This window comes from Drosophila innubila, chromosome 4 (genome assembly GCF_004354385.1).
Source record: "Drosophila innubila isolate TH190305 chromosome 4, UK_Dinn_1.0, whole genome shotgun sequence".
NCBI lineage: Eukaryota > Metazoa > Arthropoda > Insecta > Diptera > Drosophilidae > Drosophila > Drosophila innubila.
The window spans coordinates 658,240-676,422 of record NC_047625.1 but is presented as its reverse complement, the minus strand read 5'-3'; the positions used below and the strand labels follow the sequence as shown (position 1 = coordinate 676,422).

The 18,183-nt window shown below is 33.1% G+C and overlaps 2 protein-coding genes across 7 annotated transcripts in view; both read left to right on the top strand.

The window, feature by feature from the left end:
- Nucleotides 1-49: 49 nt before the first annotated feature.
- LOC117780324 (probable cation-transporting ATPase W08D2.5) lies at nucleotides 50-14,661 on the top strand. Of its 6 annotated transcripts, none has more exons than XM_034617960.1 (9): nucleotides 50-127; nucleotides 1,040-2,803; nucleotides 5,794-6,082; nucleotides 6,146-6,240; nucleotides 8,630-8,991; nucleotides 9,373-9,876; nucleotides 9,935-10,135; nucleotides 11,179-13,027; nucleotides 13,501-14,661. In XM_034617960.1, the coding sequence occupies exons 2-9, from the start codon at nucleotides 2,374-2,376 to the stop codon at nucleotides 14,136-14,138; spliced, it is 4,368 nt and encodes a 1,455-aa protein (XP_034473851.1). In that variant the 5' UTR covers nucleotides 50-127; nucleotides 1,040-2,373; the 3' UTR covers nucleotides 14,139-14,661. The 6 variants fall into 6 exon arrangements, with proteins under 6 accessions (XP_034473851.1, XP_034473086.1, XP_034475386.1 ...); XM_034617195.1 differs by having other exon boundaries at nucleotides 117-214; XM_034619495.1 differs by lacking the exon at nucleotides 50-127 and adding an exon at nucleotides 5,593-5,659 and having other exon boundaries at nucleotides 2,742-2,803.
- Nucleotides 14,662-17,612: 2,951 nt separating this feature from the next.
- The window catches only part of LOC117783818 (serine-rich adhesin for platelets-like), a 13,712-nt gene continuing 13,141 nt past the window's right edge, over nucleotides 17,613-18,183 (top strand). The window contains exon 1 of the mRNA XM_034621402.1: nucleotides 17,613-17,671. The gene's annotated coding sequence lies outside the window, so the exon portion shown is untranslated. The remainder of the gene's footprint in view (nucleotides 17,672-18,183) is intronic.

The following is an 18,183-nucleotide window of genomic DNA, read 5'->3' as shown; positions in this document are numbered from 1 at the left end:
TTTATGCATTGCAACTCGATATACAAGTGCATTTATCGAACAGTTATCGATAGCCTGAGATCAGTGTGACAGTCTATCTTTTTCCATGGACATTCGCACATTTGTTAATTAAGTAGTGAACACACATGTGAGTTTCTTTTTATTTGTATTGATTAAAACACATATTTGAACTGGGAATTTATGTTTAGTTTCCTCATAAAGGCGTGTGCAAGTGGTAATGAGTAGAGCTGCTGACTTTTAAATAAATATTCAGCTGTCACAATACTTAATATAGTTATTGTCGGCGTGATATAATTATTAAAAATTTATTACTGTCATTTATAGTGAAATATGCAAGTGTCACATATAATTACAACAGTTTCGGCTTTACGTATATCTAGATGTCTGTTATGTCACACAAAAGTAACGCATGAAACACATATGTATATGTTTATATATATATATATGTATATATGGATATCAATAGCCTCACTTCATTGCGTATTGTATATGATTTTTATACATATTTTTGCCAAAAATAACTTGCTGTAATATCGTTGTGTATTTGAAAGGAGATTACATTATATGTATATATGTTCGTATGTACATATATTTATACATACATACATCACACCTCCGTACAGTTCAGCGGTATCGATTATTCGCAAGTCGTCGAGTACAATTGCTGAATTTTTTAGTACCATTCGCGACAAAAATCAGTGTTACCAGCTTAATAGTGAAAATAAAATAGCTTTTTCTGGCTAGAAAACATCTAAATTTAATTAAGAAAAGAGTATTAAAAGCAAAACATGGCTAAAAATATATTTAAATTAGATTGATTTTCGGTTAATGACAGTTTTTAAATATATCTAGCATATAAAATAGCTAAGTTGGCAAAAGTGATTGGCATCTAAACGAAAGGTGACAGCTCTGCACATTATGGCACAATGAACACCAAAAAGTAACAGAGAATACCACTAAATGTATAGTTGAAGTTGTTATGTATTTGCAATACAATCAAATAGAAATATTTAAATGTGAATTGTTTTCATATTTTCAGACATTGGAACGCTTATAGATTTATCGTTGGACAACAGCCAAGATCTCAGATGTTTCATATAATAAGCAATTAATTAGCCGCATGCAATTGTCGCGATGATTAGTAAATTGAATGTTGCTCTTCAAGGAATGAGTGCAATAATTTTAAACAATTGTAATTTGAGTGTGTTAAAAAAGAGAGAAAGACAACGACACATGTGTAAAATACAGTGAATTGTAAACGTATCCAAATATATATAAATGTTGAACTAATATTGTCAATCAAAGCATAAAAAATATCTACATATGTGTGTGTGTGTTGTGTATATTAAATATACCGACAAGTATCAAGTGTGAATAAAATACAAGTGTATCCCTAAAGTGCTTATAACATATACATTGCGGATTTCGGATTTGTTGTTATACAGATACATTTGACATTCTGTTGTCAAAGAAACTTGCACTTGCTTTTAGTCATAACGTAATGAATTCAGTTCAAAGTGCAACCGAGCAGCAGGAGCACATCGGGTCATTCAAGAGAAGATTGCGCAAACGTCGAAACGCTGACGCAGACGTTGACGCTGACTGCAGACCAACAACAACAACAAGAGCAGGAGCAACGGAGCTGAAGGAGCATTCCGGTGGATTTGGAGATTTGGCATTGTTAGAGAAAGTGTACGTGAAACAATTCTATTTCGAGAAACGTGTGGGCAGCGGAGGAGGAGGAGCAGAAGTGCGAGGAGTGGCAGGAGGAGGAGGACAACAGGAATATCTTAATCTCATTTCCATCCCCGGTGCTTGGCTTTTACTGGTGGTCAATGCAAGCGCTAGCTTCGGATGATTAAAGCTATTCATTTGGGTTGGTAGCTGATCTCCGCCCATAGTCCACAACAACAACAACAACCAGAACAACATTACTGCCAAATCAAGTCAGCTGTTCCATATAGAAGCTGGCTTACATAGAAATTGTCAGCGGATTCAAGTCAAGTGTACAAAGTGCAAAGATAGAATGTTAATATCCATGGTTCATCTTAATGTGGCCAACAAATGTGGCCTTTACCTGTTCCTGAACCAGTCCCTGAACCTGCTCCAGCTTAATCCCAAGCATGTGCCAGAGGTGTGCAGCTGACATTGCTGCTCCTTAACATTTAGAACTCATAGACAATCGAAAAAACATTTAACTAAATCGAAACATATATATAAATGAGTCAGCGAGGGCAAAGAGTTTTATATATATAGACTTAACTATAAGCCAAAAAACAAAACCAAACCGTTCAAAAGTGTGTCTATAAAAGTGCATTTGATTTCTAAAATTTTAAATTTGAATTCGATAATTGGCCATATCTGGAGGAGATCATGTCTGTCGCAGATCCTGTTGCCTCCGCGGAGCTCTTGCCATTGCAGCCGATCTACGATAGCAACGTGCAAACGCAACCGGAACTGGAACCGGAACCAGATAGATTGCTGAATTTTCCACGTATGGCCACCAAGAATAATATATTAAAACTGAATTGGTGGCATTCGCCGACACAGCCATTAGATGTTGCTGCATCGTTCCTATCGTCGCCAGTTATACGTCAGGACAATAACAATACGGATGCCCGAAGTTGCTTCAATACGCCAGTCAAATCAACATCCACATCAGAGCAGCCTCATCGACACCATCCACATCTGCATCATCCAAATGAAAGGGATCAGAAGCGGAGAGTCATCTCAACTGCCGTTAGTAGTGCCGTCGATCTGGATGAAAGTTTCGATCTGCAGGATTCGCAGTTACTTGTGAAGGGTAGGTACCAAGGATTAATATCGTTATCGAACCCGTATTTACCGATTCAAATTGTTAGCCGTAACAGAAACCCTAACCGAAACAACATTTTCTAACATTCCTAAAATTTTTTCAATTTATTCCCTTGTAAATTTTTTGACAACTAGGAACTTTAATAACTTTGTCAAATCTCAATTAATTTTAATAAGTAATGTCTTTTTAAACAGTATCTGACTTTTAAACTAATGTTACATTCATATTATTTTTAATTATCGGTATTTCTGGACCCATTTTATCAATTTGTTTCCTTTTAACAGTATTAAAATCGGTTAGTTTCGATACAGTTAAGCATTAAATTCAATTATGTTGAGGATGTTTTTAAACTAATTTTGATTTTTAAATATATATTTTTTAGTACCAAAAAATTATTGTTAAATGGTTTTTAAACTTGTTTTTTATTATTTTGAATTTTTAATTTCTTTTTTTTATTTTCTAATAACAAGTTTCCCACCCCATTTTCCCCCAATTTTGAAATCCATCTCCTCATTTAGTAAAGTAATTGTATTGACAAAAAATGTACATAATTTATTTTAATTTGCTTAGATTGATGACAAATATGTGTGACTTTTTTCTTGGTCAAAACAATTACTTTACTAGCTGTATATAAGATAAAATGAGCAAACAAAACACGATATACATACATACATATATATATATATAACTGTAATGTATATTTATATTTAGAAGAACACCGTTAACATGTTTTGGGTCTGAGTTCGTATGAATGTGAATGAATGTGTGGTGTGAATAAATGCAATACAGCAAACCAAAACTTGTTTGTTATTGATCGTTTGCAGGGTTCATTTAAAATATATAACTTTAAAACTGTTTTTTTTTTGTTGTTGTTTTTGTTTTTTTTTTTCTGAGCGTACTGTGTCTGTCTTTATTCGTATTCGTAGCCCAGTCATTTCTCGGTATCGGTGCGGTTCAGATCAGTCTTTTGAGAACATACTGTGAGAACCTTCAGTGTGCTTCGGTTCTTTTTGTCGTTTGTCGTACTCGCGCTTCGGGTTCGGGATCGAGATCAGTTTCGATTTCAATTTTTTGATTAGATTGACATGAATTGGGCAATATCATGAGGAATTAGTATGTATGTACACACATACATTATCTTTATCAGTATAATCTTCAAAATTCAACATTGTTTGTCTGTTCTTAAAACAATCAATTTGTTGCCAATTCCTTTGTAACAACAGGTTTCTGTCTACATACTCAAGTACTTACTTATGGGAATATACACAAAAAAAATTGATATTTCTATCAAATCAAAAGCAAATGTCAAGAATGAGCGCCCATTGAGGACAAGGGCAATCATATTTATGTGTGTACATTGTACATATGTATGTATGTAGTTGAGTGCGGGTGTCGACGTAATACCAGAGTTGCCATTCCTATTCAAAGTATGCTTCGTTAAAAGTGTTACTGTGAATACTGTTAGTATTGGTTCTTCAATATCAATGTGTGCTCTTATATATGAATTTACATGCATATATTTATATAAATATACAGTTGGATAAATAATTGTTTTGGCCCAAATAATAACAAAATATACTGATATAAATTTATTTTAAAATATTCAACATGCTTCTTTTTTAAACTTGTTGTAAGAAAGAAAGTAAAGAAAAATTAAATAATTGAATTGTGTCAATATAATTTATTGACCCACTGTGCATGGTATGTTAATATTGAAGATGATTGTTCACTAATTGCTTCGCATTCGCGTGGCAACTTAAATAAGAATGAGAATGCATAGAATTGAGTGTATTTGAATGAGTTCAATGTCTGAATACGAATAAATTCAAGTGCTTTTTAATTTGACGCTTTGATTGACTAAAAGTTACTCTTTAAATATGTCTATTTGTTGTAGATCTAAGAAAATTAGTTGGGTTGGTTATTAATAAAGATACTCAATTAAATTAAATTAAATGTGGATTGTCTATTCATGAGTTTAAATCGCTAGCTGAATGTTTAAACAGTTTCATCAAGTTTTTATTTGAAAGCTATTAAATAGGCAGTATTGTATTTAGTATGGGATATATATTTTATGGAGACTCTTAAATAAAAATACAACACTTATGTACACACCCATACATACATACATACAATTAAAGGCTTATAAGTTATCGTAATCAGACTTCCAGCTGGGCGTGTGTCTGAGATATAATTTAAGTATAATTAAATAGCTGTAAAGCGGAATAATAGTACTTAATATTTAACGCCAAGACAAGACAGAATTATGTGGCTGACGATAGTATATATATATATATATGTATGTACTGTAGAAATGCACGTTGTTTCTTATCAATCCATCTTTATCTACATGTGTATGTACATATGTATTCATATGTCGCAACGCTGTTTGTTCTGATTCTGATACCGATTGTGATTCTTAAGGCCCAGAGCGAAATGAATTGCCATTAGACCAATCCGTGAAGGAGTGTTAACTAATTTATATAAGTATGTTATGTGGACTATAACAAATTGCGAATTATATACCCAAGTATATATTTTATTTGGGTAGAGTATGTGAATCATTTGTTTTCATTTTAGTTAGGAAAGTTAACTCATTACAATACTAATATACCAGAGAATATAAGGTTATCGTATGTAAAGAAAGACAGATTGAATTACCTTCAAATATTTGGGGTTCTTTGTAGTATTTTAATGGATATGTACACGTAATCTAGTCTAGAAATGAATCAAGTCATCGAAATCTTGAGCTTTAAATCAAATGTTGTGGAATATTGCAGACAACCCCGATACAAAGCGGTCAATTTGTAAGCTAAACATTCGTGATGAACTGCGATGTATTGCGAGGTATGAAATAATAAATAAATAAATACACATAAAAATAAAAACAAAATAAAACTGGTGAATGGCGTATGTACTCTCGTATATATGTATGAAATTAACAGATGTTTTAGTTGATAACTCAGTTGGCCACATTTCAGATTCTCAACCATGCGTGGGATTCCTCAACCAGGATCAACAGGATCAGATGAAAATAAGCGGATATCGTCGGTCGAATGTACGTTTTCTATTGTGCTGGATTTGCATTTGCCTGACTGGAGGATTATTGCGTCTGGTGTTGCATTGGTGGCGTCATTGGTATCTGCTGGCCACCTGTCAACCATGTTCTTTACAGGAGGCCCAACAGGTTCTGGTCGAAGAGGATTACCAGGGCAAGCACAAAGTGTATCACGTCAAGCCCGTTCATTTAATTACAAAAGACCAGTTAAAGTAAGACCCAATTTAAATTCATTTCTTTGAAAGCAGCAAATAACAGAAAATATTATGTTTCAGAAAACTGTTGCAGGAGAAAATTCCAAAAGAGACGGAGACCATCGATGATAATAAGATTCAACTGTCTGTTCATTTTTCTTCTGCGCATTTTAAAAGTACGTTGAATATTATATCTGTTTTTTTATGACGCATTTCCAATATTAATGTCAAAAATAATACTCAGAATAGGATAATTCGAAAGAAAAAATTAAAAACAAAATTAGGAGCCAAGAATTAGGAATTATTATGTATTAAAAATTAAGAATTCCAAATTAGGAAAATTATAGAAATTATTAGGAATTAAAAATAAGGAAGCAAAAAATTAGGAAATCAAAATTATGAATTTTGTAGGAAATATTAAAAATTAAAAATAAGGAAAAATAGGAATCCAAGGTTAGAAATATTTTAGAAGTTAATAATTAGCAAGACAAAAATTAACTTATCACTGCGGACGGCAGTTCGCGCTAGTGACGAAAGCAGCACGAAGGGTGGGAAAGGCGACTAGCAATATATACAGCTAATTTGGAAAATTTGCTACGACTGTCCGATCAGATCGAGTTATATACCGATCAAAAGGTTTAGTCCTAACTTACAAAATGGCATACTAAAACTTTTTCTTCCTCACCTGAGTCATGAAATACGGGGGTGTAAGTGGGAGGGAAAAAATTTAAATGATTTCAGCTAATAGGGCTGTTGGGGCCTTTTGGTCAAATTTTAAAAATTCTAATTAAAAATACGGGTCGATTAATACCTCTATCACCCAAATCCGATAACTGGTTCAAAAGAAAAATAAATTTGAAAATTTTAGTGGACTTCTCAAAATGAAATGAAAAGTCAGTTTGTTTGTCTGTTTGTCCGTTTGCATCAAAGCGCTAAAGAAGCTTAGATGTAATGATGGGGATTTATTCCTTTTCAAAAATATATAAATGTTTGTTCTACTACTTTTTAGAAAAACCGCTAGTTTAGCGGGAAAACGCTAAGTCTCGCTAAAATTGAAACCCCAACAGTTTCCAAGCCAAAGAGCTACAGATATGTCCTATATATTAATGGAAAGGTGTGTTTGAGGGCTTTTAGGCGTACCTTTAAACTTTTTTTTTTTTGTCTTAAGTACGCAGGTAACATTTTACAGGTGAAATAAAGTTATTTAGCTTACATTTTGGCGAATTATGACAAAACGGCTCTAACGAATTTTATTAAATTTGAGTATGGTGTAGAACGTAAAATTTTGGGTTTTTTGGTATATGAAACATAAATTTTGGTTGAGGGTTTTGGAAGATATTACGTGTTAAGTGAATATATACATTTTTGTATCTATATACATTTTTCTAAAATCACGTTTTAGTACGAAAAACTTTTTGGTTTTATGAGATATCTCAACCATACTGATACAATATGCATTTAACTTGGTTTTATGTATCTTGACCAAAGTTGGTTCAAATCGGAACACTATACGATTGGGTCAAAATTAGGTTTTAGTATGAAAAACTTTTTTGTTTAATGAGATATTTTAACCAGATTGATAGCATATGCATTTAAGTTAGTTTTAAAAATTCTGACCGAAGTTGGTTCTTATCGGACCACTATATCATATAGCTGTCATAGGACCGATCGGTCCAATGTTAATTCTTAGTATGAAAAATTTTTTTGTTTCACGAGATATCGTAACCAAACTATTAGAGCATGCATTTAAGTTAGACTTATATATCCTGACCAAAGTTGGTTCTAATCGAACCACTATATTTCTGATATCCAATTTTGTGACGAACAAAATTCAGTTTAGTATAAAAATTTTAAATAAAAATATAAATTAATAAAAAAAAAAAAACTAATTCGCATTTGGCACTACGCAAAAAGTAAGTTGTATGTACACAAGGAAGCTCACCCTTTTTGCTCACAGTGCACAATGCCAATTTTCGTTTTTTTTTTTCATTAATTTATATTTTTATTTAAAATTTTTATATTCAACTGAATTTTGTTCGTCAAAAAATTGGATATCAGAAATTTTGGGGCTAGAAATTGCTTTCGTCACTAGACTTATACCTCGTGTAGAGGTTTTTTTTGTGGAATTATTTTATACAACAAAACATTGAATCGTTATGATATAGAGCTATTCGAATAATGAATAATATATATAACTATTCGAAAGAGAATTCAACCACAGACAGACGAATCAAAGCAACTTTTCTTAGTTGAATTTCCTTATTTTTGACTTCCATATTCTTTTTTCCTTATTTTTGAACTCAATAAATTTTTTTTTGTTGAAAATACTTATTTTTTTGTTACCTTATTTAAAATTTTTAAAATTGTATACTTTGTTTTTTTTTCTCTTATTTTGTAAATTTTCTGATTTTTTTGTAAAAATTTTAAGTTTGTATGAGGTACCATATTTTCTACTACCTACAGCTTGTATGGCATTTAAATGTTCACTATTATTAATATGTTTACTAATTTAATAATGAAATTGGTTCAAATTGTGTAATGAAATGTATTTGTTTGTTCCCACAGATTGTCAATCCTTGAGGACATTTCGCTGTAAGCAACTGGTCTATGCCTGGGACAACGGAATCCACAACTTTAATAAAATCAACGGATTGGACGTAAACGTGCCCTGCTCCTATTTCCACCAGCAACGGGGATTGACTCTGCAGGAGCAGCTTTCGCGGAGCATTGTGTTTGGTGTTAATGAGATAACCGTACCGCTCCGAGATATTAAGACGCTGCTGTTCCTTGAGGTCCTAAATCCCTTCTATGTGTTCCAAATATTTTCAGTCGTTCTATGGTTTACTTATGATTATTACTACTATGCTTGCGTCATCTTGCTCATGTCTATATTTGGTATAACCATGTCAATCATACAAACGAAGAAGGTGAGTTTATTGATAACACAGCCACACAAAATAAAAGTGATGTTCTGATCTGGAGGTCTCACTATGCTTACTATATGGATTTTGGGCCGCTGATTCCGAATCCGACGTCAATTTTATTCCACCACGTCAGGTTTTCGAAATAACCAAAAAAATCCAATACGGAGGACACTTTTTTGAAAAATTCATCGGACTCGCTTGAAGCGGGGGCTTATAGGGTCGCTGATCACGAATATGAAGTCAATTTGCAAAAATTCAAAATGGTGGATTGAGCGAAAAAATAAGCATAGTGAGAGCCCCAGATCAGAACATCACTTTTTCTTTGTGTGGCTGTGTAATCAAAATAAGAATAATATTTTTAATTTTAATATATATATACTTTAGAATCAAGACGTGCTGCATCAGACAGTTTTAAATACTGGTAACGCTTGGGTCGTGAATGCCAAGGGAGTCTCAACAGAGTTGCCAACGACGACTCTGGTACCCGGTGACATAATTGAGATTCCCTCGTCCGGATGCACATTGCAATGTGATGCGGTTTTACTTTCGGGTAACTGCATCCTAGATGAGTCCATGCTCACCGGTGAAAGTGTACCGGTTACCAAGACGCCGCTGCCTATGAAACGCGATGTGATATTTGACAAAAAGGAGCATGCCAGACACACTCTCTTCTGTGGCACAAAAGTCATCCAGACCCGATACATTGGCTCGAAAAAGGTGCTGGCCTTTGTCATAAATACTGGGAATATAACTGCCAAAGGCGGCTTAATACGGTCTATTTTGTATCCACCACCCGTTGATTACAAGTTCGAGCAAGATTCATACAAATTCATTCAGTGTTTAGCGGTGATCGCCTGTCTTGGTTTTATATATACGCTTGTTACAAAAGTAAGTGCAAACTATGATATTCAAACTATCGTATCTAATAACACAATGTTTCTATCAGATATTACGGGGAACCGAGGCAGTTAAAATAGTGGTCGAATCGTTGGATCTAATAACAATTGTCGTTCCACCAGCTTTGCCAGCTGCAATGACTGTCGGTCGCTTTTATGCCCAGAAACGTTTAAAAATCAACGATATATTCTGCATCTCTCCTCGATCTATCAACGTCGCTGGCAGTATTGATTGTTGCTGCTTCGATAAGGTTAGTTAACATTTATATTCAACATATTTGTGTTTTCAAAGACTTGCTTTAAGTTTTTTTTTTTTTCATCCTTATTTGAGTCATAAATTGATTTATTAATTTAAAATAATTTTAATTAAGACGTACTTCAATTTTTTTCTAATGAAATGCAATGTATTTTTAAACATCATTTAATTTCCAAATTGGTGCCCCTTCTAAATTATTTTTAATTAAGGAGTATTTAAATTTTTCCTACAATTACCCATTTTTAAAATTTTTCCCATGTAAATTTTTAAACAACTTAGAACTCTAATAACTTTGTTAAATCTTGACCAATTTAAATAAAAAATGTATTTTAAACATTATTTGACTTCTTAATTAAAGCTGCATTTAAATTATCCCACAAAAAAACCTCTACACTAGGTAAAAGTCTAGAGACGAAAGCAATTTCTAGCCCCAAAATTTCTGATATCCAATTTTGTGACGAACAAAATTCAGTTTAATATAAAAATGTTGAATAAAAATATAAATTAATAATAAAAAAAGATAATTGGCATTATGCACCGTGCGCAAAAAGGGTCAGCTTCTTTGTACATAAAAATTTGATTTTTTTTTAATTTAGGATATTTAATTATTTCTTAAAATTACCCATGTTATGAACATTTTCCCTTGTAAATTTGTACACAACTTTGAAATCTCATAACTTTGTCAAATCTAAAACAATTTTAATAAATAATGTATTTTAAATATCATTTGACTTCTAAATTGATGCTCCATCTAAATTATTTTTAACTAAGGAGTATTTAAATTTTTCTAAAACTAGCCATTTTATTTTTGTAAATTTTTACAAAACTTTAAACTGTCATAACTTTGTCAAATCTCAACCAATTTTAATAAGCAATGTAATTTAAAACATTATTGACTTGTAAATTGATACTGCGTATAAACTATTTTTAATTAGGGACAGCTTTTCAATTTTTGCAATTCTAAATTTTAAAACAACTTTGAACTCTTTTAACTTTGTCAAATTACAAGCAATTTAAATTTTATTTCTGTATTTTTAGACTGGAACCCTAACGGAGGATGGTATGGATATGTGGGGTGTTGTCCCAAAGTCATCGACAAATCAGTTTCAAATACCTTTAAAGGATATAAGTCGATTGCCGTACGATCACTTTTTGTTTGGAATGGTCACCTGCCACTCGATTACTGTGATGAATGGTAGCATGATTGGCGATCCTCTGGATCTCAAGATGTTCGAATCAACCGGTTGGACCCTAGAGGATGTCAATAACATACCAGAGAATGAGAAATTCGGACTGATTTATCCAACAATACTGCGCCAACCGAAGCGTTCTACAGTTGAAACTGATGCTGAAAAAGTTTCCGTTCTCGCTCCCGTCCTGCGACAGTCGTCGGTGGATGATCTACTGGCGAATGTTGGACTGTCATATAGCGAGACGAATTTCGATCATGGGATTGTCAGAGAGTTTCCATTCACATCCAATTTGCAGCGTATGTCGGTGATAACACGTTGTCTGAGTGCTCAGGGCTTCAATGTGTACTGCAAGGGATCTCCAGAGATGCTGCAGCAGCTGTGTCAGCCGGAGAGTATTCCCGACGATTACACCCAACAGCTGTCTACATTTGCCAAGAGAGGATTTCGCATTATCGCTGTGGGTTTCAAAGCACTTAATCAAAAGTTGAACTATACCAAAGTGCAGCGACTTTCTCGTGAAGAGGTTGAACACAATCTGGAATTTCTGGGTTTTGTCATTCTCGAGAATCGTTTGAAACCGGACACGACAGCCGTAATTAATTCACTTAATCTGGCAAATATACGCACAATCATGATCACCGGCGATAATATATTGACGGCAATGAGTGTGGCTCGAGATTGTGGCATTGTGAGTTCAACACAGGCAGTGATCACTGTACATGCGGTGCCAATTGCCAAAGACAAATTATTTGAAAAGCTCGATCACGTTGACGAACAACTCGATCAATATCAGCTGCAATATACACTCGAGTTGGGTAGCAAAATGACGCAAGTAAATGGAAATGGAATATGTTCTGGAGGAAATGGAGTAGGAACTGCAATTGCCCAGAATATGGGTATGGAACTGTCGCAATCAACCAATTCACTGGTGAACGGAGGATCCAGTTGTGCCACAAGCGTCCAGCTGCCCAATAGCCACAGTCTCACCAGCGTCAAGACTATCGACACCTGGACACACAATGAGAGCGAAAATATTGATGTGGATGTGGAGTTGGGGGAGACTCCAGTTGCAGTAACTGATAACTGGCGGCGTCATTATACATTTGCCATGGATGGCAAGACCTGGCAGATCGTACAAGATCAATTTCCGCATCAAATGGAGATCATATTGACACGTGGCGCCATCTATGCTCGCATGTCGCCCGAACAAAAGCAATCCCTTATAATGGAGCTACAGAATCTGGACTATTATGTGGCCATGTGCGGTGATGGTGCCAACGATTGTGGTGCCCTGAAAGCAGCCCATACTGGGATCTCGCTAAGCGAAACGGAATCCTCGATAGCTTCGCCGTTCACATCCCGCCGGGCAACCATTGCAGCCGTACCCAATGTGATTAAGGAGGGTCGTGCTGCTTTGGTCACCTCTTTTGGCATATTCAAATATATGGCTGCGTATTCGCTGGTTCAGTTTATATCTGTTATGATCTTGTACTCCATCGACTCAAATCTAACGGATAAACAGTATCTGTACATTGATCTAGGCCTTATATCCATATTTGCCTTCTTCTTTGGCAAAACGGAGGCTTATGATGGCCAGCTGGTAAAGCAGGTACCGCTCAGCTCGCTGATATCACCAACACCTTTGTCCTCTCTTTTGCTCCATTTGGCTGTGGTAATCGTCTTTCAGGTGGCAGGTAAATATTCGAAAAGCAAACACATTTTTTCGCGACAAAGCGGTTATTAAAATCGTAATCTGCGATGAATTCTAAGAAGAATTGCCCAAGAAACCATGGGTCGAAAATCAATATTCAGCTTCCACTTTTTAAGGATAAGTTATACGGAACTGTCTGTTTGTTCCAGCAACATAAAAACTACTGCGTGCTTTTAGGCTCTTGCATTTCTTAAATAATATTAATAACAAGTTTTTACTCCAATTGCCGTCGAACTAATTTTTTACCCATATAAATAACACGTATGTATAACTTCTTCTTAAAAAGTGGAAGCTCGATATTGATTTTGGACCCATGGTTTCTTAGCCAATTCTAAGAATTATTCGTAGATTACGATTTTAATAGCCGCTTGGTGCTTTTTTTTTACTTCATACAAATTGACCTACTCTAATGTATAGTTCAAACTTGATTTTAATTTTTAATTCAAATTTTTATAGGTTGGTTGCAGCTACATCAACAGGAGTGGTTTGTGCCATTCAAGCAATCGGACGAGGATCATTTGGGATGCTTTGAAAACTATACTATGTTTGCCATATCTAGTTTCCAGTATATTATACTGGCGTTTGTCTTCTCAAAGGGTGCACCTTACCGCAAAGCCATCTGGTCCAATTGGCCACTCTGCCTGACAATGGTCATAAATACTTGCATTGTCGTCTATCTGGTGATTTATCCCAGCGAATGGATACAACACTTTTTGCAGCTGGTTGTACCTAATGATATGTCATTTCGTATTATAATGCTACTTTATGGAGTCGCTGCATTTATCGCACATTGTCTGCTCGAAGCTTTTGTAGTCGAGGATCTTATATTTAAACGCATTCAGGTGAAACGTGAGCAAAATCTGAGCACATCCACACGGAAGTATATGCGACTGCAAAATAATATCAATTCATTCAATAACTGGCCACCGATATCGGAAGCATACGAGCTGCATGATTCAACTGAACCAACTGCTGAGATCCAGCCGACATATGTGAATTTAAGTGCCGAACAGAACTTGGATACACAGCCCGGCGTATTTCCCGGTTTCTTTGACAACAACTTGCCCAATAATCAGCCTCAGAATCAAATTTAGATCCGTTTATCAACTCAAGCCTCTGACGTAGAACAGCTAAAGTCCAAAAATATATGAAGAGAGGAAATCGGAATAGGACACATATGGATATATATGGATTTAAGCTACAGATTTAGTTATAGTTTGAATATAAATATATTGTAAATCTAATATACTATATTTTAGGTCGTTACTACTTACATGTTTACAGATATATGTGCTTAAAGTTCTTGTGAGCTTATTATATATATAGTACTTAAGTATAAAAGTTCGTAATTGAATTGTATTGTAAATAAGTTTGCATTTCTGAAGAGAAGTAGTACATAGACAAATTGTGAAACATTTTTATTACACTTATATATTCATGTATATGGAATGGAATTCTCCTGTATGTGCAGATAAATGTGTTGAATACATTTAACGACAACTACCTCTTCAAGATAAATTATTAACAATGTAATTAATATTTATTTTATAATGTAAATATACTCCAGCTGAACAATCGGCAACTGAATAAGTATTGAATAAAGTCGTTATGAATATACACTTTGTCTAATTTATTTTTGATCTACATCCGTTTAAATCTTTTATTATAATTGAAAGAAGTACAAAGAGCTGAGGAAAATATAAAATGTTAGTTTAAAGTCATTTCACTAGTATTATTACTATGTATAACAAGGAAGACTTTATTATACACTGTACATATTAACTGATAAAGTTTTAATAATAAGACATTACTTATTAAAAATGGTTGAGATTTGACAGAGCTATAAGAGTTCAAAGTTGTTTAAAAATAATAAATTTAAATATTTAATTTTTTTTAATTTTAAATATCCCTAAATTAAAAATAATTAAAATGCTGCATTAATTAATAAGTCAAATACATTTAAAGAAGACATAGTTTATTAAAAATGGTTAACAGAGTTATGAGAGTTCCAAGTTGTTCAAAAATGTACTGAGTAAAAAATTGAGAAAATGGGATATTTTAAGAAAATATGTTAAATATCTCTTAAATATCTCTTAATTCAAATAATTTAAATGCTGCATTAATTAGGAAGTCAAATACTGTTTAATTAGACATAGTTTATTAAAATTGGTTGAGATTTGACAGAGAATGAGAGTGCAAAGTTGTTTAAATTTCAAAGCTAAAAAGTATATAAGCCATCCTAAAATTAGGTGCGACCGTACTTGAATTTACACCGTTTCGTTCTAAAAATTTTAACATGGCTGTGTGATAATAATCTTGAATTAAATATGAATCTATCTTAAATTTAGAATTCAGACTTCACATTCCAATGGCAGCTATCCGAAATAGTTGTCCGATTTTAACCAAAATTAGTCAAAATATTTATGACCATGGCAAATATATAATCAGTGAGTCTCGTTAAGATACCCCCAGAAACAACTGAGTTATTTATACTAAACTAGCTTACGTTTTTTTTGTACTTAAAATTGTTTGTTCCAAGATTGAAAGTAAGTACATTTTGGGATATTTCTTTTTCATTGTCGAGCCTTAGAATTCTCAACTGGTTCTACCGACGCAAATATGACGTTGAGCTTGGATCGCTGGTAAAATCAGCACCTATTCCGAAAGGTCGCTAACCAAGAAAATACTCTATTATTAAATGGTATTTAATTTTGGTATTTTGCTAAATTTTAGTTCACATACTAGTGTATGTTTTAAGATTAAAATTAATTAATTATGACAATGTTTTGTACTAAATATAAGTACATTTTGGGTTTAGTTCAAGATTTTTGTGTTCTTAAAGTAGTATGTTTTCAATCTTGACAGACTTGTATTAAACCTAAAACGTACTTAAAGTATCCCCGAAAAATCTCATTTTAAGAATTCCATACTTGTGAAAACCGAACTTGAAATAAGATTTTTGTTCTTAACTTTAGAAAATCCGAACTTAGACAGCTTTTCAGATCGTTTATACTTGAAAATGGCCTGTTTAAGTGCGAAAATCTTGATTTTTTTTCTGAGTGTACTTTCAATTAACTACATTTTTGAAAACATATAATTATTTATGTTCAGCGAGAGAACTTTATGTTTTTTTAAGCAAAAATATATCTTTCATTCGGTTTATTAAAGAACATAATATGTAGTTGATTAAATAGCGTATAAATGAGGTCAGAAAATGTGATCAGGTAGTTTATATAATAGTTTACAAGGTTTTGCTCGATAAATGACTAATTTGCTAGCCATCTGCATACAGATACATATATGTATGTATCTATATGGGAGAGCTGAGAAGAATACAAAAGCGAAATGTAATCGCGAATCGCGATATATCCGTACAGCAACGACAAAGCCGCGGTAAGTTCCGAGTTGGACCAATGTATGCTGAACTTTGCAGATCTGTCTATGCAACTATGGTTGCTACTGTCCCACAACAACAACATGAAAACGCTGTCGAACCGGCTGTTATCTAGTAAATGTATAAATGTATATACATACTTACCACATAACTGGCCCACCTGAACCAGCCAAACAGCTTTTGCGCATGCTCTCATAACAATAACAATAACATCTTGTCCCGTCGTCCCATGGTACATGGTACACCATGGTTAGCATTTGGGTACAAACGAGTACACTTTAATTTTAATTTTAATATTAACACTTTGATTTAACTATTGCATGACTTTTTTATAACTAATTTTTTAAAGTGCAAAAATATGTAGTTTTTATTTTTTTTTTTAATTGTTATTTTGTATTTGATCTATTTTTACTTCTACTTTTATAATATTGTTTTAAATTATTTGTTAATTTTTTATATTTGTTTTATGAATTTTTATGAATTTAAACAGTGGTGTCCAAAGTTGGCTACAAAATACTTTTTCCTATCACATGGGCTACGAAAATGTATTTTAAAGCCTTTTCGGACTTTACTGATTTTAAACTACATGTATGATACAATATCAACGGGTTATATTTTATTTATTTTTTTTATACATAACTGTTGTATTTTAGCATGACAGAGCATGTCATGACTGTAATAAATAATTTTGTCTATTTATTGTCTATCAATAATGTACCAATAGGCTGCAAGTTTAAAGTGCGAAAAACTTAAAATAAATATGCAAAATATTGAATTTAAATATTTTTACGAAGTAATAGAATTAACTACACAAACTCTGCGGTTTTACTATTTATTAATTTATTTATTTGGTGTCAACAAAGAGCAGTTAACTTAAATTAAATTTAATTATAAACATATCTTTAAATTAAAAATTAAAATTAAAGCTGCATTGACAAAAAAAAAATTTGAATATAAAAGTATAAAACTTTAAAATTTTAGTATCTTTTTAGTTAAACAAAATATAACAGAATTTAAATACGCTTTCCATTTAAAGCTAAAATTAAAAATCAATTAGAATTTTATTTATTTTGACTAGTTGTTTTTTCTAGCAGTGTATGGGTATGGGTACAAGTTTGGGACAGTAACACCAACAGCAACAGCAACTTGTTAACTTTGCGTATTGGCCAAGTCAGTTCTGTGGCTTTCGTCTACATGGAATGGTTGTGTTCGCTTCGCAAAATTAAAATAAATGTATGTATATGTGTGTGTGATTTCATATCCTATTTCTCACGTCGTGGTGTTGCCAATAAGTAGACGAGCCGTTAGTTTTTACCACTATATGCATACAAAAAATGCTGTTGTTTTGATGCTAAATGCCAAAGAGACTCTTGTGAAAGACGAAATAAAAGTGAATATAAGAAATGTAATGAATTGGATTGTATTATAAATCCATATACATATACTGAATACATTCCAAAAAATATCAAAAACTTAATGGAATACGTTGCGTATACATAACCTGTTCGCTGCTAAAATTAAAAACCCAAAAAATTTATGTCAAACGGGTCTTCAGTTTTGCCCAATAAAGTTGAACAATATCGAATGCAAATGTGCATTTTTTGGACTGTGGAAACGATTAAAAAACCAAATATTAACAAAAACGGAATTTCGTTCCACACTTGAACTAAAATCCCACACAATAAAATTTAATAAAAGCATGCATATGTATGTAAACTATTCAAATGATTTGAATAAATTAAATC

Coding starts and splice junctions, on each gene's coding strand:
- LOC117780324 (XM_034617960.1), top strand. CDS start 2,374: ATGTCTGTCGCAGATCCTGTTGCCTCCGCGGAGCTCTTGCCATTGCAG. Junction 6,241..8,629: donor TTCTTCTGCGCATTTTAAAA/GTACGTTGAATA, acceptor TTGTTCCCACAG/ATTGTCAATCCTTGAGGACA. Junction 10,136..11,178: donor ATTGTTGCTGCTTCGATAAG/GTTAGTTAACAT, acceptor CTGTATTTTTAG/ACTGGAACCCTAACGGAGGA.